The 20,217-nt window shown below is 56.7% G+C and overlaps 1 protein-coding gene across 1 annotated transcript; it reads right to left on the reverse strand.

Moving 5' to 3' along the window:
- Positions 1–86: 86 nt before the first annotated feature.
- LOC114902011 (myosin-7) lies at positions 87–20,160 on the reverse strand (the record flags this gene model as incomplete). The annotated part of the gene is made up of 33 exons (XM_029234388.1): positions 20,136–20,160; positions 20,011–20,038; positions 19,616–19,727; positions 19,256–19,348; positions 18,232–18,295; positions 17,868–17,966; positions 17,335–17,438; positions 17,112–17,250; positions 14,817–15,085; positions 14,363–14,533; positions 13,463–13,772; positions 13,125–13,192; positions 12,676–12,763; positions 11,926–12,043; positions 11,657–11,780; positions 11,238–11,374; positions 10,735–10,990; positions 9,864–10,106; positions 9,538–9,714; positions 8,575–8,720; positions 7,137–7,227; positions 6,044–6,433; positions 5,566–5,692; positions 5,356–5,474; positions 4,799–4,995; positions 4,070–4,253; positions 3,731–3,896; positions 3,475–3,599; positions 2,601–2,909; positions 2,157–2,360; positions 1,565–1,690; positions 1,078–1,353; positions 87–182 (listed from the first exon to the last, which is right to left on the reverse strand). Coding segments are annotated over exons 1-33 (5,166 nt in total), but the record flags the coding sequence as incomplete, so codon positions are not given.
- Positions 20,161–20,217: the final 57 nt, after the last annotated feature.

Consider the following 20,217-nt stretch of genomic DNA (forward strand, 5'->3'; position numbering starts at 1 on the left):
GAGGAGCCAGGGATTATTAGACTCCCATCCTGGGGGCCGGCTCCTTGTCCCCTCCTCCAGGCCTGGGCCCCATCAGGGTCACCCACCGCCTCCTCGGCCTGGCGCTTGTAGGCCTTGACCTTCAGCTGCAGCTTGTCCACCAGGTCCTGCAGCCGCAGCAGGTTCTTCCTGTCCTCCTCCGTCTGGGGGTCAGGCAGAAGTGAGTATGGCATAGTCATGGGAAGCACTGCAGCCCCTTCCCCACTCATCAGCTTTACCCTGCATGCAATATCCTGACCCATTTCAACTCCTGGATCCTCACCAAACACTTGAGTTCTCCTCACAATTTCTCACCAAAAAAGTTATGAATACTTTTAATGGTTTGTACCAAGAAAGAGTCTAGGGAGCGGATGGGCTCCCTGAAATTGCACACAAAACTGTGTGTGTGCACAGGCCCTGGGGTGTCCTGGGGGCCCATGGAGAGTAAGCCCCCTGTTTCTAGAACCCAGCGTGTGCTGGCAGGAACTCTGGGACTGCAGGCCTGACGGGGTTTCCTGGGCTGCTGGGAAATGACATTGACTTGATCTAGGTTAAGGACAAGTATGCATAGAGGGATGGCGAATCTCTGGATTGGAATGGAAAGAAAATCTAATTCACAGTCTGATTCTAGAAAACACCGTAAGAGCTAAAGTCTACACTTCCCTGAGTAACCGAAAAGTTCTGAGATTCATTTTAATGGTTTGGTGTTTTTTGGTGGTGATGACGCCAGGCTAAGGTTTGGCTACATATTTGCTTTCTGGTAATCTGTGCTGGGTGAGCTCTAGCTCAAGCTCTGGTGTCTGCAGGGGAAAGGCTGAGGGGGAATGCTGAGGTGGAACTTGAAGGCCAGGGGACTCAGAGACTGCCCTCTGAGCCAGGGGACACTCAGTGTAGAACAGGGTCAGGCAGAGTAGAAACAGGGCAGCCAGGGGCTGTACACTCACTCCTTGACCTGTAAGAGGCTAAGAGAGAACACTCCATCCCTCTGGGGTGGCTGTCACCCTGGCTTCATGCCATAATGCAGAGGGCCTGGCCCCAGAGCAGCCGCCGTGCCCGCACCTGGTAGGTGAGCTCCTTGATGCGACGCTCACTCTTCCTCATGCCCTTGATCGACTCTGCATTGCGCTTCTGCTCGGCTTCCAGCTCATTCTCCAGCTCCCGCACCCGGGCCTCCAGCTTCTGCAGCTGCTTCTTGCCGCCCTTGAGGGCGATCTGCTCGGCCTCGTCCAGCCGGTGCTGCAGGTCCTTGATGGTCTGCTCCATGTTCTTCTTCATGCGTTCCAGGTGCGCGCTGGTGTCCTGCTCCTTCTTCAGCTCCTCCGCCATCATGGCGGCCTGTGCACGGCAGAGAGCGTAAAACAACAGGACCCCGGGGCCTCTTCTTTCCATTAAGGATCACCTCTTTCCCATCCTGCCGTTTGCTCCCTGAGGCCCTCAAACCCACAGAGTGGCAGAATCACCGCTGTTACAGCACAGTGGCCTGGCCTGGACCCACAGGCCTGGTTCGAGTCTTTCGGGGAGGGCAAGAAGGGGAGCGGTCACTCACGTCCGTGATGGCCTTCTTGGCCTTCTCCTCGGCATTCCTGCACTCCTGCACTGCCTCCTCCACTTCGCCCTGAAGCTGGGACAGGTCTGCCTCCATCTTCTTCTTCTGGTTGATGAGGCTGGTGTTCTAGATAAAGGCAAAGAAAACTGTTGAATGTCTGCTTTGCTGCCTGATTCTACACTTTTTTTTTTTTTTGCGGTACGCGGGCCTCTCACTGTTGTGGCCTCTCCCGTTACGGAGCACGGGCTCCGGACGTGCAGGCTCAGCGGCCATGGCTCACGGGCACAGCCGCTCCGCGGCATGTGGGATCTTCCCGGACCGGGGCACGAACTCGTGTCCCCTGCATCGGCAGGTGGACTCTCAACCACTGCGCCACCAGGGAAGCCCCACCATGACACTCTTAGCTTTTAAGGGTAGACCCCTTTCTCAAGGTTGTGGTTCCGCAGCCATGACTAACAGAGGCGAGCTGGTCCAAGAGATGAAATCATTTATGATCCATATGCTTGGACATATGCTTTCTCAGGCCATCTGATTCAGAGCATTGCTAGGTGTCCTGGCTCTGCTGCTCGGCAGGTTTCTCCTGGCCTCTCACCTGGGAGTGCAGCAGCTGCACCCGCTCGCTGGTCTCGATCAGCTCCTGCTCGGCCAGCTTCCGGGACCGCTCCGTCTGCTCCACCACGGCCCGCAGCTCCTCCAGCTCGGCCTGCAGCAGGTTGTTGCGCCGCTCCACGATGGCGATGTTCTCCTTCAGGTCATCGTTGGCACGGACCGCGTCATCCAGCTGGATCTGGGTGTCCTGCGCATCAGGAGAGTGGGCGTGAGGCAGGCAGCTGGGCTCTGGCCCATCAGAAGGCCGTCAGCTGAACTGGATGCTGTGGAGAGCCCCTGGCGGTGGCTCAGGTGGGACCTGTGGGAGGTGCCTGCGACGGCCCCGGGGCAGGAGGGATCTGGTGCTGTGATGGGACACCACCCCCCAACTCGGCCACTGCCCCTCTCTGGGTGAGGTGACTTCCTGCTTCCAAGAGTCACCAGGTACCTTCAGCAAGCTCTGGAGGCTCTTGACTTGCTTCTGGGCCTCGGCGGCCACGCGGTTGGCGTGGCTGAGCTGGATCTCCATCTCGTTGAGGTCGCCCTCCATCTTCTTCTTCACCCGCAGGGCCTCGTTGCGGCTGCGCGTCTCCGCGTCCAGGGAGGTCTGCAGGGAGTCCACCACCCGCAGGTGGTTGCGCTTCGCCTGCTCCATCTCCTCGTCCTTCTCTGCCAGCTTCCGCTCCATCTCTGCCTTGATCTGGTTGAACTCCAGCTGGGCCCGCAGGATCTTGCCCTCCTCGTGCTCCAGAGAGGCCTGGAGGGGGGTGGGGAGAGAGGGTCCGAGGAAGTCAGGGCACAGGGTGGGGGCAGGGGTCTGTCCATGAATCGTGGATACAAAGTGAGTTCAAGAGTGGTGTAAGTGGTTCAGTCAAAGAAGCAGAAGGAGGAAGAAGAAAAGAGAATTTGAAAGAAAAAAAAAGTCCTAAGAGAAGGTGATTCAGGCTCTCACAGAGGAGAGCAAGCTATGAAGACAAAGAGGAAAATGAAGAGAGTGGTGTTGCCAAGGAAACCGAGGCAATCAGGCACAGAATGTAAAAACCCGAAGAGGGAGGCAGAGATGGAAGGCGGGGTGGGGGAGTGAAACAGGAAATCTTGTCTGAGATGTAATAGGTAAAATGTTTGTGTGAAGGGAACTGAGTGACCGGGTTCATTCATTCATTCCACAATATTTGTTGAGTGCCTACTATGTGCCAGGCACTGTTCTAGGCTCTGAGAATGAAGCAGTGAACAAAAACAAAGGGAGATGAGAACAGGGACCATAGCCTAGAGCTCAGCTTCTTCTCCCACCCCCTGCGCACCCCCTACCCCTGTGCGCGCACCTCGGCCTCCTCCAGGGCCGACTGCAGCTCCAGCTTCTCAGCCTCCAGCTGCTTGCGGACCTTCTCCAGCTCGTGGATGGTCTTTCCACTGGAGCCCAGCTGTTCAGTCAGGTCGGAGATCTCCTCTGTGGGAAGGGCGGGCCGCTCAGCTGGGGGCAGCTGGGCTCCAACGGGGGGCACGCCTCTAGGAGCCGCTGGGTGGCGCCACGTGCGGACCCTCCCTGCCCCGCCCCCGCCCCCGGCCTGGGCCCCGCACCCTGCAGGTTCTTGTTCTCCCGTTTGAAGGTCTCCAGGTGCTCCAGGGACTCCTCGTAGGCGTTCTTGAGCTTGAAGAGCTCGGTGCTGAGGGAGCGCGCCTCCTTCTGCGAGGACTCCAGCTCCGACTGCGACTCCTCGTACTTCTGCTTCCACTCGGCCAGGATCTGCGGGGACGGGACGCGGCTCACCGGGCAGCCCCAGCCCCACGTCCAGGGGCGCCCAGGCCCCTCTCCTGGGCTCAGCCTCCTCCCAGCCTCTGCCTCCTGGGAGGACGTTCCTGACTCCCGCCTGCCCGCCTGCTCTGGCCCCTGGCTGCGAGTCCCCAGCCTGGGCCCACCTTGTCGAAGTTCCTCTGCTTCTTGTCCAGGGCCGCGGCGGCCGCGTTGGAGCGCTCCACGTCCACCATCAGGTCTTCGATCTCATTCTGCAGCCGGTGCTTGGTCTTCTCCAGCGAGGAGCACTTGGCGTTGACGGCCTCGACGGCCTCCTCGGCGTCCTGCAGCCTCTGGGCCAGCTTCTTCCTGCCCAGGGCGGTTGGGTGTATGTGTGTCACTCTATCTGGGAACAGCGGGGCCTTGGGACGACCCCTCCCTGAACTGCCAGATGAGGAGGTCCCGGCCCTCCCACACAGCTCCTTGGGACACTGAGTAGCCCTTCAGACCCTGGAACCCCAGCCTCCAGGGAGCCAGGGCTTCGGGTGCCTAGAACAGAGGCTCTTCCCTACGGGGAACGGCATCAGGGTGGCAGCCCTCACTTCTCCCCACCCAGGCTGATCGGCGGTAGCTCCTCTGACCAACAAGCTTTTTGCTCGTCTTATACGTGAGCATCAGGTATAACCCGGGCCAAAAGCTCGCCCGTCACAGGAAGTGAGTCAGGGCCAGCCAGGGTTCACTCAGAGCGCAGGATCCCAGCTCCCTCGCAAGCACCTGTGTTGCCCACCACATTTCTCCCCACCTCCTCTCTTCCACCTCAAATCTGCCTTCCGTGCCCACTCTGCCTGTCTCTACCCATGTCCTCTTGAGCCTTCCTCTCTTAGAAGCAGGGTTGGGGGCTGCCCAGGACTCACTTGGCCTCCTCCAGCTCCTCGGTCCTCTGGATGGCGTCCGTCTCATACTTGGTCCTCCACTGGGCCACCTCCGAGTTGGCCTTGGACAGGACGCGCTGCAGTTCGGCCTTGGCCTCCGTCTCCTCCTCGTATTGCTCCCGCAGCAGATCACAGTCGTGCCGGGCTGACTGCAGTGCGTGGGCCAGGGCATTCTTCGCCTGGGAGGTGCAGCACCGGGAGGTGGGTTCAGCATCTGGGAAGGTGGGAGGGAAGGCCCTGTCCCCATTCTCCCGATCCTTTTCATATCTATGAACTTCAACCAAGCCCCGGCCTCCTTCAGGGTGAGGGCTGGTGTGGAATCTCAACATCTTAAGGTACCTTCCCAGTTTGCCCATCCCTTCCAAATAAGAAAGGAGGCACTCAGTGATGTTCGGGTGTGGCTTAGCTGAAGAGTAGAAGAACCTGGCCTGGAGGTTTTTTCATTAGAGGCCTCTCTGCAGCTTCCAGGCTCCATTTCTGAGGTTGGTTGCCCCAGGGCTGCCATCAATCCTGTCTGCTGCCCCGTAGCCGGGCCTCACCTTGCCCTCCTCCTCCAGCTGCCTCTTGAGGTCCTCCAGCTGCTGGGTGTAGGAGAGCTTCCCTCGGGTCAGCTGCAAGATCAGCGCCTCCTTTTCCTCCAGTTGCCGGGACAGCTCACCTGCAGGTGGGAACAAGGGTTTGTGGGCCATGGAAGGGGGCAACTGATGCTCTTCCGTGAGGCAGGCGCAGGGCTGGTTAGGGGCACCCACCGTTCTCCGTCTGCAGCTTGGCTCGCTGGGTGGAGAAGTCATTGAGGGAGCGCTGGGCCTCTTCTAGCTTTGCCCGGTACTCGTTGGCCTGGTCCTCCAGTGTCCGGGACACCTTCTCCAGGTTTGCCTTCAGGCGGTAAGGGACAAGAGAAAGGTGAATGTGCGAGGGGCTGGGTTGACTGGAGGAAGGAAGGGAGGACCAAGGTTGGGGAGCGCACAGAGGCGGGGGGTGGGGGGTGAAATGGGGCGGGGCTGGAGGGGCACAATCTGGAGAGGATGCATGAATTAAAGAAGGGAGAGATGGTGAGGAGATGGAGACACAGGTGGAGGGCAAGGCAGGTGCAAGGGAGAGAGGGAGAGAGACCAGAGGGTGACGAAGGGAGTGAGAATAAGAGCGATGGCAGAGAGGAAGTGGAAGGAAGGCGCACTGCGAGGCTGTGAGGGAGGACAGGGTGAGGAGAGGAGAGCAGAGGCCCACCTTGGCCTTGATGATCTGCTCCATGTTGGAGGTGACATCGTCCAGCTCCAGCTTGAACTCGCTCTTCTCCTTCTCCAGCTTCTGCTTCACGCGCTGCAGGTTGTCGATCTGCTCGCCCAGCTCGGCCACGCTGTCGGCGTGCTTCTTGCGCAGGGCGGCCGTCGTGGCCTCGTGCTGCAGCGTGGCCTCCTCCAGGTCCCGCCTCATCTTCTGAAACTCAGCCTCGCGCTTCTTGTTCATCTCGATCTGCACGGACGTGGCCCCGCCAGCCTCCTCCAGCCGCTCACTGATCTCCTCCAGCTCCCGGGACAGGTCTGAGCGCAGCTTCTCCACCTTGGCCCGGGCAGTGCGCTCGGCCTCCAGCTCTTCCTCCAGCTCCTCGATGCGTGCCTGGGCAGGGTATAGGGGGCTCAGACCCACCGCCTGACCCCTCCATCAGAGCCCCCTCCCCAGGGCTCTAGAAGGCTCCTGGCCTGTCTGGAACAGCAGGCAGCTTAGTTCCACCAGTGGACAGGTAGAAATAACAGGATTTGGGTGAGATGGTTTGGACAGCTGAGTTTGGGCCAGAACATTGTACATTGTCTTTATTGGAAGGAAAGTGGTTGAAGCTTGCTCTTGAAGAAGGACAAAGAGACCTGTGTTCCAGGGATAGTTTAAGCAGTTTTGTGGCAAAAATAATAGAAGTTGGAATGAAAGAGCCAGGTTCGTCTGACCAGACAACTAAAGAGCCAACACAGCGTTCACTCTAGAGGTAAGAACTGAAGTCACAGACCATCAGGGCTGAAGGGACCTTAAAAGCCACAGGGAACAAGGGAGGACATATAGACCCAGAGATTGGCAGTGGACTACCCACAGTCACCAGCTGAACCACAGCTGATATAGGAAGCTGGGATTTCTGTCCCCAGACCTGTGAGTGTTTCAAGATCTCTTCCTATGTCATCCTTGGATCAGCCAGCCCTCCTCGAGGTGCTCCACAGGGGAACTGTGATGGCCCAGCACCTCCCTTCACAGACACAGAGCCAGTGCCTGTGATGCTGGGAGAGAACGGCCTGGAGGAGGGTTGGGGGGCTGAGGACCAGCCCAGGGACCTTACCTGAAGCTCTTTGAGCTTCTTCTGCAGCTGGCTGCCCAGGGCCTGCTCATCCTCAATCTTCGCATTGAGGGCATTCAGCTCAAAGTCCTTCCTGCGGGGAAGGAGGGAGGGTGAGGCAAGGGAGGCTGGTTGGGCTCCAGGAGGGCCTACCAGTGGTTGGAGATGGTAATGAAACAAACGAGGAGCAAAATTTCATCAAAAAAACCCCAGCTTCCAGGGCTGTTGTAAGGTCCCTGAAAGTGTAACACCTGCTGAAGGATTGAAGTTCAATAGGAAATATAACAGGAAGAGCACTGTAGGTGGAGTGACAGGACCTGGGCTCCGAGATGCTCCCTTCTTTGGTCTGTAAAATGAAGGCGTTGGACTAGGTCGACTCAAAGGCCCCTTTTAGCTCTGATGGTCTTTAATTCTGTCACTGTTACTTTGGGCAACTTGGTAACCTTTCTGAGCCTTCCTTTCCTCTTTGGTAAGTGGGGTTCAAGTACCATTCTTTTTTTTTTTTTTTTTTTTTTTCTTTTCGGTATGTGGGTCTCTCACTGTTGTGGCCTCTCCCGTTGCGGAGCACAGGCTCCGGACGCGCAGGCTCAGCGGCCATGGCTCACGGGCCTAGCCGCTCCGCGGCATGTGGGATCTTCCCGGACCGGGGCATGAACCCGTGTCCCCTGCATCGGCACACTCTCAACCACTGCGCCACCAGGGAAGCCCCAAGTACCATTCTTAAAAGGTGGTTTGAGGATCACTGGGATCATATATTTATTCATTCATTCAGCAAGTACTGTGCCTGGGGAGGTGTGAAGATTTCCTGGTGAGACTGTAGACCAGGATGAGTTTCACAGCCTTTCATAGTCCTGACCCTAAAGCACCATAAGATCTTTGATCATCCAAAAATGCCCCACAGACTCACTGTTCGCCAGGTGTGAAAAGTGGATCTACACATTTTTGAAGATCTTGCAATAAGAATTGGAACCACAAGATCACTGAACAAAGAAGTAGCCAGACCGTGCACTGCTCACACGTGGTGGCTGAGCCGTTTCTCTGTGGTCCTCTGGGCTCTCTGTGAAGGACCTGAAAGGATTTACCTGAGAGGCTTTTGTGTGGAGCTTTCCTCTGTGTTAAGCAACTGGTCTCCAAAGAGACTTGTGTATAAAGGGGGTGAGCTGTTATTTTTCATCCCTTTTGAGTGTCCAGCAGGAAGAGAGGGCTTGAGGGATCCGGGTTAGACTTTGGCCAGGGAGGCCTGCCGGGCCCTGATGTGCGTGTCTGGGGGAGGAAAGCCCTCTTCCTGGAGGCTTTGCCCACAGTTTTGCACCTACTTATGGAGGCTGCATGAGGCTGTTGCCTCTGAGGTTGGATGTCTTGGCTCAGCTAATATTGCCATGGGCGGAACAGTCTGCTGGGCGGGGGAGGAGGAAGGGCGATGGGGCGGGGAACACGCTACTTTTTTAGCCGCTCATCCAGCTGCTGCTTGTCGTTCTCCAGATCCATGATGCTCTCCTGGGTCAGCTTCAGGTCTCCCTCAAGCTTCCGCTTGGCTCGTTCCAGGTCCATACGCACCTTCTTCTCCTGCTCCAGGGATCCCTCCAGCTGGTGGAGAAAAGGACCAATGTGCCCTGTTAGGCCAAGCATCCTTATTTGGTGATTTGGGAGCTTAGTCCCTCTGTGATTGAGGAATCCTGAGAGGTGTCAGGACTTGGGAAAGCTTCCCCAGAATGGGCCGGCTGTGGCCAGGGGACTGTGAGAGCCCCTAGCATGGAGGGATGCTCAGTAACTATTTGATAAATGATTGAATGAATGACTGTGGGATGAAATCCCAAAGCTACGTTCATTCATTCTGCATCCTGTAAGCACCTACTGGATACCAGGCCCCATATTAGGCACTACAGACACAAAATTGAATAAATCCAAGTTCCCACCTAAAGGCAGCTTCCAGTCTATGGCTGGGACGAATACTTCAGTAATGATAACACAGAGTGATAAAGAGTGATTCAGTAGAGATATGCTCAAAGGACTACCTGTGGGAACAATGATCACTAAGGATCAGATCCTGGCTAAAATATTAGAAGTCCAAAGATCATCCTTGAGGAGCTTCACAAAATTCCCAAGAAAATGTTTCATGTTCTTACAAGTTAACCCTCTAAATCCTGTGGTTGAAGGGAGAGACATATAGGCTTGAACATCAAGTGAAATAAGGAAGCCCATCTCTACTGTGGATCACATCAGCAAGATAAGATATATAAATCAGAATTGATCACCCCTCCCCTTTTCTATTCCCCAGCTCCCTTCTAGAAAGATGTCAGGAGAGGGAGCACCGTCCAGCCCCACCCCCCCAAACACACACACACACACACACACAAGCACAGATGGACATGGTATATCTAGGCCCTTGTGACAATCTACTTACATCGTCCACATGCTGTTCCAGCTTGACCTTGGCCTTGGTCAGGGTGTTGACCTTGTCCTCCTCAGCCTGAAGGTCATCCAGGGCCTGTTGGTGGGCCTCTTGCAGAGCTTTCTTCTCCTTGGTCAGCTTGGCAATGATCTCGTCCAGCCCAGCCATCTCCTCTGTCAGATTCTTCACCTGTTGACCAAGAACCCCATCCCCTTTAAGGTCAAAGGTCACCAACCTGGAGACATCTGTGGAGACCTCCAATGCCAAGGACCGGGGCCACACTCAGGTCTCGGAATCCTGAGGAGACTTGGGCTGGAGCCAGAGGGAGCTGCCCTCACCTTGTTCTCTGTGGCGTGCTTCTCCTTCTCCACCTTGGCCAGCGTCAGCTCCAGGTCATCAATGTCCCTCTTGAGCTCAGAGCACTCGTCTTCCAGCTTGCGCTTCTTGGCCGTGAGCTCGGCGTTCATCTCCTCCTCGTCCTCCAGCCTCTCGGTCATCTCCTTCACCTTGGCCTCCAGCTGGATCTTGTTCTTGATCAGCTGGTCGCAGCGCTCTTCCGCATCAGCCAGGTTGTCTTGTTCCTGAGGGCAAGGTGCAGAGGGGAGGCTGTTTGGTGGGTGGGGTCCTCGCCCTGGCAAGTGCATGGAGGGACAGGCTCCACCCTCACTATAGGAGGGGAGCTCTAGGATCTCCCCAGCTGAGAAGAACCTCAGAAGGATGGGGAGAGGAAGAGTTTTAGGGCAATGTGACGGGAGCACTGGGGGATGAGAGCCGAGAGGAAGGGAACCAGAAGTCTCTTTATCTGGCCCTCTTCCTCTGGTTCTTCCATCAACGGGAGGGAACTGTGTTTGTTGATGCCAGCACTTTACATATTTACAACCTAGTGAGATGGGTGGCTTTATTTCCCATCTAGAGATGAGGACATTGAGACTCAAAGATAATGCATTGTTTGCCCAAGGTTGCAAAATTATTGAGCTGTGGATCCAGGTTGAACCCTGGTGGAAAGCCCATGTTTTTAAGTTAGTTCTTTCTCCCTTTCCCTTTCTTTCCCTCGAGAGACCTCTTTGGAGGTCTTTGGAAGTATTGATTCCAGAATCCTCTGCCTATGAGGGCACAAGATGGTGAGCCCCTGGGTGGGGAAGTGCAGGGTGTGTGGGGGATGTGGGCAGGTGTAGGGCAGAAGAGCCAGCAGAGGCCCGGGAGCCTCACCGTCTGCACTTGGAGCTGCAGGTCATTCTTCTCCTGCAGCAGGGACACCATCTTCTCCTCCAGCTCCTTGCGTCGAGCCTCCGACTTCTCCAGAGCCTCTTTGAGGCGCCCAAACTCCTCCTTCATGAGGGCTATTTCCTTCTCTGTCTCTGCGCTCTTCAGCAGCGGTTTGATCTTGAAGTAGAGCTTCATCCAGGGCCAGTTCTTGACCCCCATGAAGGCCCGAATGTTCCACTGGATTACCAGCAGGGAGTCTCTGCGGGGGCACAGCAAGAAGGTTGGTGAGAGAGCTTCCTCCCTCCTCCCCGTCCTGAGGCCTTGGCTCCTGGGTCATGGCCCTGTCCTCCATCCATCCCACACTCCGACAGCAAGGCCCACCCTGTGTCTGTATGTGTGTCGTGCCCCCTTTGTCATTTGAAGACCTGGTGTGCTCTTTCTCCTTATACTGCCCCGAACCAACCTGGGCCTTAGAGACCTGAGAACCTCCTTTTGAGATCTCTCACCTACGTTCCAACAGCTTCTTGAACTCCATTCTGGAGAGCACACCCCGGGACTGAGCCTGGATGCGGGTGATGATACGGCTCAGCCTCTCGTCCCGCATCTCCTCCAGCAGCCCCAGCAGCCCCGCCTTGAAGAACACCTGTGGAGAAGGTGTGTGTGGACATGACTAGGACAGGCAGGATGGAAAAGAGGGGGTGCTTATCTTAGAGAGGCTAACAGTGCAGGAAAGAACTGGAGGAAGGAGGTCAATGGCAGCTGGAGCTGGCATGGGGGAGCAGTGCTGTCTGGTCCATGGGGAGGGCTAGCACGTGGTTCAGTAATGTTCCTGAGGTGGTTGGTAAAAGGAAAGGAGCCATGAGGTGAGGAGTCAAAGGACAAGACAGGTCTTCCTGTAATCAGTTTGTTTCTTCCCTTTCCTCACCTTGGTGTGGCCGAACTTGTACTGGTTGTGGTCAATGTCCAGGGAGCCCAGCAGCTTCTCTGACCCTTTCCTGCTGTCAATGAACTGGCCCTCGGGGATGGCTGCCGGGTTCAGGATGCGGTACCTGGGAGGGAGGTGCCCGTAGTTACCCACGTTCTGCACTGCTCTGCTCTGCCCAGAGAATCTGAGGCCACCTGAAGACTCCCCTCCCACCCGAGGCTGCCCACGCTCCCCCTGTTCCCTGAGCCCTGGGGGGCCGTGGCGCCCACCTCTGCCGGAAGTCCCCGTAGAGGATGCGGTTGGGGAAGCCCTTCCTGCAGATGCGGATGCCCTCCAGCACACCATTGCAGCGCAGCTGGTGCATGACCAGGGGGTTGTCCATCACCCCTGTGGCAGGAGGGAGAGGGAGGAGTGTGTTGAGAGAGCACGGGACTAACAGCCAAGGGTTCTGGGTTCTGATCCTGGCTCTGCCACGTACTGGCCTATGACCTTAGCAAGTCAGTATTTTTTCCTAGCCATGTTTTGAGAGTAACCGAAAGGCTTTCACAGTCCTTATTTTATATGGTTTATGCCTATTATCATAGGTGATAGCCAGGGCAAATATAGCCCATTTTTTAGAGAATAAAATAAGCCCGGACAGGTTAAGGGACTTGACCGAGGTCACTGAACTGATCAGAAGAGAGCCAGGCCTTGAACCCAGGCACCTGAACTCCTCCATCTCCTTATGATTGATTCAGAAAGGGATAAACAATCCTTACACGTGTCACCAGCGGTTGTAAGGCACTAATGAGGTAATGTCCATCAGAGTGCCTTGCACATTACTCTGAGCTACACATTCCAAATGTAAGGCAGCACTGTGGCCGAGGTGGGAGGTAGTGTGTGAGACTCCATGGGCAACGGGATGAGAAGAGCATGATTTGGAAAGCTCCATGGTGGGAGCTCAGGAGGTGACCTAGAAGGCCCTGACCCCGGGGCAACGCGTCTCAGCCTTGGGCTGGGCCCGACTTCTTGGGCTTTACCTGGAGACTTTGTCTCATTGGGGATGATGCACCGCACGAAGTGGGGGTGTGTGGAGCGCAAGTTGGTCATCAGCTTGTTCAGATTCTCCTGTGGCCCAAAACCCAAGAGGGAAGAGTAAAGACAGGGAAAGAAAGAGAAGTGAGTGGAGAGGAAGGAAGGGAAAGACAGACAGAGAGAACTCGAGGAGCTAGAGGATAAAGGAGGGCTAGGGGAGACGTGGAGAGGGAGAGGATGGGAGGCAGGAGCGACAGTGAAGCGAGGTGAGATGAGAAAGGAGTGGGAGACGAGGCCAGCAGATGAAGGGGAGAGAAGACAGGGTGGACAGGATCAGGAGAGAAGACAGGGTGGACAGGATCAGGAAGGGCCTGAAGAGACTGAGGGGCAGGAGCTGGGGATGAGCCAGGCAAGGGGCAAGCGGGGCTGGGGTGGCGCTGGGCCACACGCTCACCCTGTGCAGAGCTGACACGGTCTGAAAAGATGAGCCTTTCTTGGCCTTGCCTTTGCCCTTTTCGATAGCTGTGGGAAGGAGAGTCGAGAAAACGGGATGAGTGTGCACGTGGGGAGTCTGGACAGGGGGTGAGGAATCACAACCTCTCTTCACATTTAGCCTGCAGGCCAGGGTCTTCATTGTGGGTGCCTCAGCTTCTCCACCCAATCCTATCTCACTGAACCTGTAAAGCTTGGGGCCCAGCCTGACATGGAAGTGGTGGGGTGTAGCACGTGACCTGCCTCAGAACCACGGCAGAAGTCCTTCTCCCAGTCCCCTGGGTCCCAGTCTCCACTCACGTGTGTCAAACCCAGCATAGTTGGCAAACAGGGTGCTGAGCATCTTGAGCGAGGATTTCTTGTACAACTCCACCACCGTCTCGTTGAGGGGGTCTTTGTTTTTCTGTAGCCAGCCTATGATGTTGTAGTCCACCGTGCCGGCGTAGTGGATCAGGGAGAAGTGGGCTTCCGGCTTCCCCTTGATGTTGCGTGGCTTCTGGAAGTTGCTGGACTTGCCCAGGTGGTTGTCAAACAGCTTAGCCTTGAAGGTCATGTCAGTGGCCTTGGGGAACATGCACTCCTCCTCCAGGATGGACATGATGCCCATGGGCTGAGGGTGGAGGGGAGAGTATCACTGAGCCTGCTTTAAGCAGATGGAGATGGACCCTGCTCTAGGGTCAGTATTTGCAAATGGAGATGCTCCTTTGGGTATTAGGTATCAGTGTCAGCTCTGAGTACAGTTATCTATTGACTGACACCTGTTCAAGCCTTCCCAAGGTGGGACTTTGTTTGATTTCGGAGGGACCTTTGTGAAAGTCTGGGAATGTGGATGCTACAGGTGCTTTACACACCATTCCATCGCCCAGATCCCTGAGATGATGGGGTTGAAAATAGGTGTTCTCTTATGGTCCCCTGTGCCACCCTCAAACTTCCTGCTCCTTGATGGGTAAACCAGGGCCGCAAGCACACTGGTGTGGGAGGCCATCCTTGAGGTGCCCGTCCTCCGTGCGTCCACTCTCAAGCCTCTGGAAACTCAGCTCTCCCAGGCACCACCCTCTCCTGCAAGGTTCTGGGAACTGGGGCTCGGGCTTCTTCTGCTGTCTGGATCTCCCTGAAGGGAGAGGGGTCTGCCACTTTTCTGGGCCGTTCATGCATGTGGGGTGTGAGTGGAGAGTTCAGGCGGAGGGGCCGAAGCGGCACCTTCTCGATGAGGTCGATGCAGGCCTGCAGGTCCATGCCGAAGTCGATGAACTCCCACTCGATGCCCTCCTTCTTGTATTCCTCCTGCTCCAGCACGAACATGTGGTGGTTGAAGAACTGCTGCAGCTTCTCGTTGGTGAAGTTGATGCAGAGCTGCTCAAAGCTGTTGAACTACAGAGCAGGGGGTGGGGGAGGGGAGCGGGTCAGGCGGGCAGCTGTCCGTGGCCCATGCGGTGCGCCCAGGGCCGCGTCCAGCCCGGCAAGGGGTGCAGCGGGCCCCTCCCCTCCCCTGTCAGGGCGGGGAGGGAGGGCGCCCTGAAGACACATGACCGCCTCCACCACTGCGGAGCCCATCGCCGTCCCCGCGACTGGCCTGCAGCCGGCTCGGCCAGCGGTGGCTGCCTGTGCGAACCAGTGAGTTACTGTTCTCCCGGCCCCGGGGCTCCCCACTCACGTCGAAGATCTCGAAGCCGGCAATGTCCAGGACGCCTATGAAGTACTGGCGCGGCTGCCTGGTCTCCAGGGTGGCGTTGATCCGCGTCACCATCCAGTTGAACATCTTCTCGTACACGGCCTTGGCCAGCGCCCCAATGGAGTAGTACACCTGCTGGACATTCTGCCCCTTGGTGACGTACTCATTGCCCACCTTCACTCGAGGGTGGCACAGCCCCTTGAGCAGGTCGGCTGAGTTCAGCCCCATGAGGTAGGCGGACTTGTCAGCATCTGGTGGAGAAGGAAAGGGATAAGCAAGCACTTTCAGCAGACCCTCTTTCCCAGGACCATCAGGTCCTGCCTCTCTCGTTAAAGAGTTGCAAATAGGGACTTCCCTGGTGGTGCAGTGGTTAAGAATCCGCCTGCCAATGCAGGGGACACGGGTTCGAGCCCTGGTCCAGAAAGATCCCACATGCCGCGGAGCAACTACGCCCGTGCGCCACAACGACTGAGCCTGCGCCCTAGAGCCCGCGAGCCACAACTACTGAGCCCGTGTGCCACAACTACTGAAGCCTGCACGCCTAGAGCCCGTTCTTCGCAACAAGAGAAGCCACCGCAATGAGAAGCTTGCGCACCACAACGAAGGGTAGCCCCCGCTCGCCCCAACTAGAGAAAGCCCACGCACAGCAACGAAGACCCAACGCAGCCAAAAGTAAATAATAAATTAAAAAAAAAAAAAGAGTTACAAATAGAGGCCTGAAGGGCACAAGGCTTGCAATGGTGACACAGCCAGTGTGTGCCTGAGTCAGGCTGGAGCCCAGGCCCTTCCCTCACCCCAGGACCTCCTACCACACTGCATCCCTTCATCTCTCCAGGGCAGGGACTGTGGCTGATGCTGTCCTCTTCTTCTTTCCTCCTTTGTCCCCAATCCCAGGATCTAGCCCAGGACTGGGCCTGCTCTACCCTGAATCTATGTGTTGGCCAACATGGCTGGCTGGGAAATCAAGGTTCCTAACAGCATGTTGGTCACCCTCCCCCAATCCCCAGCTCTCCAAATGTGCCATCCAACATATGATATCTAGTTAGAAGGAATTTATTTGGTTTAATTTCAAGAGTTTTGTGATAACTGGCAACATGCTATTGTGAAACTGAGGCTTGGCATTTGATCTGGACAGACATAGAGAAGGGGTCCTTGAAGGTGGGCCAAGAGGAACGTTCTTGGGCGTTTGTCCAGCCCTGTTCACACCCCTTCACATCTCCTTCTCAAGGGATTCTCGAGATAGCCTTAGAGGGAGCTGGGAAGGGCTTTCGCTCCATTCCACTGAGGGGGAAACTGAGGCCCAGCGATGTGGGTGATGCGCCAATGCCCTGAGCTGTGTCCTGACCCTTGGCTTCCTGCCTCCCAAACAGAACATGGCACGGAGACTGCGAGGGGCTCACCCAAGGCCTGGGCATCCCTCACATACACACTGCATTAGTGATGGGGATGTGCAGAGATCAGTTCTCTGCTTTCCTGGGCTTGGGGGTGTCTTGGGTGCAGAAGGAAGTCTCCCCAATTCACTTCTGCTCTGTGCAGCTGGGTTGAGAAGCTAGCGGGATTGAGAGGTGCCTCCCTGTCTGCCCACTTCTCCCATGTCCCGGCCTTCACCCACCCACAAGCCTCAGGTCCTCTGGGAGCCAGCCTGTCTGGGATGCAGGGTGGCATCTGGCTAGGTTCTAATGGAGAAGAAAGCCTGGAGCCTGGGCCAGGTGGACTTGGGGTGGGGCTGAGCCCGCCCTGGGAGAAAGCACAGCCTTTCAACCACCTGCTTCTCCTATTCCTGGTTTCTTTCCACTTTCTCTATCGAGGTCCTAACATCGCTACTGTGAACGTAACTCCTTAAAAATCATTGAAAGGGGCACATCCCTGGTGGCACAGTGGTTAAGAATCCGCCTGTCAATGCAGAGGACACGGGTTCAATTCCTGGTCTGCGAAGATCCCACATGTCGCGGAGCAACTAAGCCTGCGAGCCACAAGTACCGAGCCAACGTGCCGCAACTACTGAGGCCCGTGCTCTTAGAGCCCGTGCTCCGCAACAAGAGAAGCCGCCCCAATGAGAAGCCCGCGCACTGCAACGAAGAGTAGCCCCCGCTCGCCCCAACTAGAGAAAGCTCACGCACAGCAACGAAGACCCAACGCAGCCAAAAATAAAATCGTTGAAAGGCACCCCTTTTGGACACAGAGTGGGAGACCGTGCTCCCAGAGGACTGTCTCTGCATGACGGGCAGATGCCCATCCCCTCAGGCCTTCTCAGCGCCTGCTCTCCTGTCCTCGAACCTTCAGTGCCGTCGGGCTCGGCCTGCTCCTCCCGCTGCTTCTGCTTGAACTTCATGTTTCCGTAGTGCATGATGGCGCCCGTCAGCTTGTAGACGCCGGCCTTCTCCTCAGGAGTGAAGCCCAGCACGTCGAAGGCACTCTGGGGCAGGGCAAGAGAGGCAGAGTGGGTGGCGGGGCGGGCGGCCCAGGAGCCCCGGGACCCGCCCACTGCCTCCTAGCTCACATCCGTGGCCGCCAGCTCCTCGGAGTCGTCGATGGAGGCCACGGACACCTCCCCCTGAGACACGAAGGCGTAGTCGTAGGGGTTGTTGGTGACCAGCAGCATGTCTGTCCAGGCGGGGGACAGGGCAGGGGGCAAGGGGGTGGGAGGGGGCACGGTGGGGGGCAGGGGTGGGATGAAGGGAAGAGCGGGAGCAGGTAGAGAGGAGGACCGTCAGCAAGGACCAAGGGGAGGACCCAGAAGGAAAGGAAAAGTGGGCGGCGAGGACCCAGGATGGGAGGATGGTGGGCGAATGACAGGTGGGAGAAGGGGAGGCAAATGCAGAGGAGAAGGAGCAAAGCAGCAAGGAAGGGTGGAAAGGGAGGCAAGAATTGACACAGGGGAGTCCAAGGTGAGGGAAGAAGAGAAAGGCAAGGGGCAGATGGAAGGAGTGGGGGTGAGCAGGCTGGCGGGATGGGTGAGGAGGAGGGATCTGCCCTGCACAGGCGGGCTTGTGGAGGGCGCTGGGGGCAGCAGGGCCATCGGGCTGGGCTCACCCAGCAGCTCTGGCTTCTTGTTGGACAGGATCTGGTAGAAGATGTGGTAGTTCCTCTCAGCCTTCAGCTGGAAGATCACCCGGGACTTCTCCAGGAGATCTGAAGTGAGGAGAGGCGGGGAGGCAGGTAAGGAGGGAAAAAGCCAAGCCAGCAACAGGGTGGAGGTCAGGGGAGAAGGGCTCTCACGGCAAGTGGAGAGAGCCCGGGGAAAGATACGGTTTAAAGGAAGAAGAATTCTAAAGCCAAGAGGCAAATGTAGACAGAGACAGAAGATGGAGGGGAAATGTTGAGGTGGGGCATCCGGCGGGAATGAAGGCAGAGGTGGAGGACCCAGAGGTGTGGGCAGGGCTCCCCACGTACTCACAAGTTTCTATGTCTGCAGAAGCCAGCTTTCCAGTGGCTCCAAAGTGGATCCTGATGAATTTCCCCTGGGGGCAGATGGGACAAAGAGTGAGAGAACTGGCCAGAAGAGACGCATGGAGATCCTGGACCTCATCGCAACCCAGAATGCCCTGGACGGTTCTGGAAATGTAAATGACTTCTTTGGAATCCCAGTTTAGTATCAGTAAAACAGGGAAGAGGATGCCCATCCCCACATGCCACCCAGGGATCTCTGAGCAGAAACGACACAGGAGGGGACTTCCCTGGTGGTCCAGCTGTTAAGACTCTGCTCTCCCAATGCAGGGAGCCCACGTTCAATCCCTGGTCAGGGAACTATTAATAGATCCTGCACACCACAACTAGAGATCCCGCATGCCACAATGAAGATCCCGCATGCACAATGAAGATCCCACATGCCACAACTAAAGACCCAGCTCAGCCAAATAAATAAATAAATATTTTTTTAAAAAAGAAAGAAATGACACAGGAATGAGCACTGATAGAATGTGTCCTGTTTGTACCTCTGATATGATCTCTTGTAATCCTCCCAATAACCAGCAAGGTAGATACTACTACCTCTGTCTCACTGATGAAGGAACTGGGGCTCAGAGAGGTGTGGGGACTTGCTGGACAGATGGAATGCTGGGGAATTGGCTCCAACGCCCATGCTCTCTTCCCACTTCCAGTGTGGAAGAGCTTTGCAAAACAGTCATAAGGAAAATCTAGAATGTGACCCAAATCAGCCCTGTTACTCGGCTCTGGAACAGCTGTGGTAGCTCTGGGTCTCTTTTCTTGAGTTCCCAGCACTCGGGGGCCAGGCTGAGTGGGGAGGGTTTGGAGTGTGTGTGTGTGTGTGTGTGTGTGTATGTGTGTGTGTGTGTGTTATTTGATATCCCAAAACCAAATGCAGGACAATCAACCAGGTGGGGTGACTGTTGGCAAAACTGAACCCCCCTTTTTTTGTTGAGGCCGCATGAGGCCAGTTGGCAGTGGTCAGGTGCACTCACGAAGCGGGAGGAGTTGTCGTTCCGGACTGTCTTGGCGTTGCCGAAGGCCTCCAGGGCGGGGTTGGCCTGGATGATCTGGTCCTCCAGGGTGCCCTGCAGAGGGAGCAGAGCGTGGGGCTGCATCTCCAGTCCATCTCCAGGTGGTGGTGGGGAGGGCAGGGGTGTGGCCGGATGGACTGCTGGGGGTTTGCAGCTCCAACAGGTCATATTCAGACCTCAGAGTGTGTGTCTCCTGCCAGGTAGGTCTTGAGCACTGGGCTCAGGGGTGCAGTCCACACTGTTTCCCAGGGCAGGGCTAGGGGTCACCTGGTCAGCCCACCCCCCAGTCCCCCTCTGCCGAGCCCGTGGCCCACCCGGCACCTTGGTTGCATTGACGTTGTCCTTCTTGCCACGGTCACCTATGGCTGCGATGCTGGCAAAGTACTGTATGACACGTTTCGTGTTCACAGTCTTCCCTGCCCCAGATTCTCCGCTGGGGGCAACAGGGACCCATCAGAGCCCAGATTCCCACCGTCCTCCATTCGAAGTTCAGCACTGCACCCTCCTCTCTCAGAGTCCCAGCCATCTAATCTCCTCCCCCGGGGCCCAGCTCCCTGCAGAGTCTGCCCAGCACTGCAGGTCACTCTGGCACTCCTCGGAGAGCCCAGTTCCTTGCAGTCTCCGCCTTAAACCTTTCCTCCCCACCCCATCACCCCCAGGAATCAGCCTGGATCCCCCAGCCCACGGCCCTCTGTGGGTGGATGGTGTCTGCTCACGTGATGAGGATTGACTGGTTCTCCCGATCTGGAAGGGAAAAGAGCAGAGGCAATGGGGTCAGGGCTGAGGGCCCAGGTCCACGGGTGTGGGGCTGAGGAGCCACAGGTCGGAGCAGCCGGCCCACCTGTCAGCATGTACTGGTAGGCGTTGTCGGAGATGGAGAAGATATGGGGCGGCGCCTCGCTCCTCTTCTTGCCCCGGTAGGC

The sequence above is a fragment of the Monodon monoceros genome, unplaced genomic scaffold, assembly GCF_005190385.1.
Source record: "Monodon monoceros isolate NGI ecotype Baffin Bay Population unplaced genomic scaffold, NGI_Narwhal_1 Contig318_ctg1, whole genome shotgun sequence".
In the NCBI taxonomy this organism is placed as follows: domain Eukaryota; kingdom Metazoa; phylum Chordata; class Mammalia; order Artiodactyla; family Monodontidae; genus Monodon; species Monodon monoceros.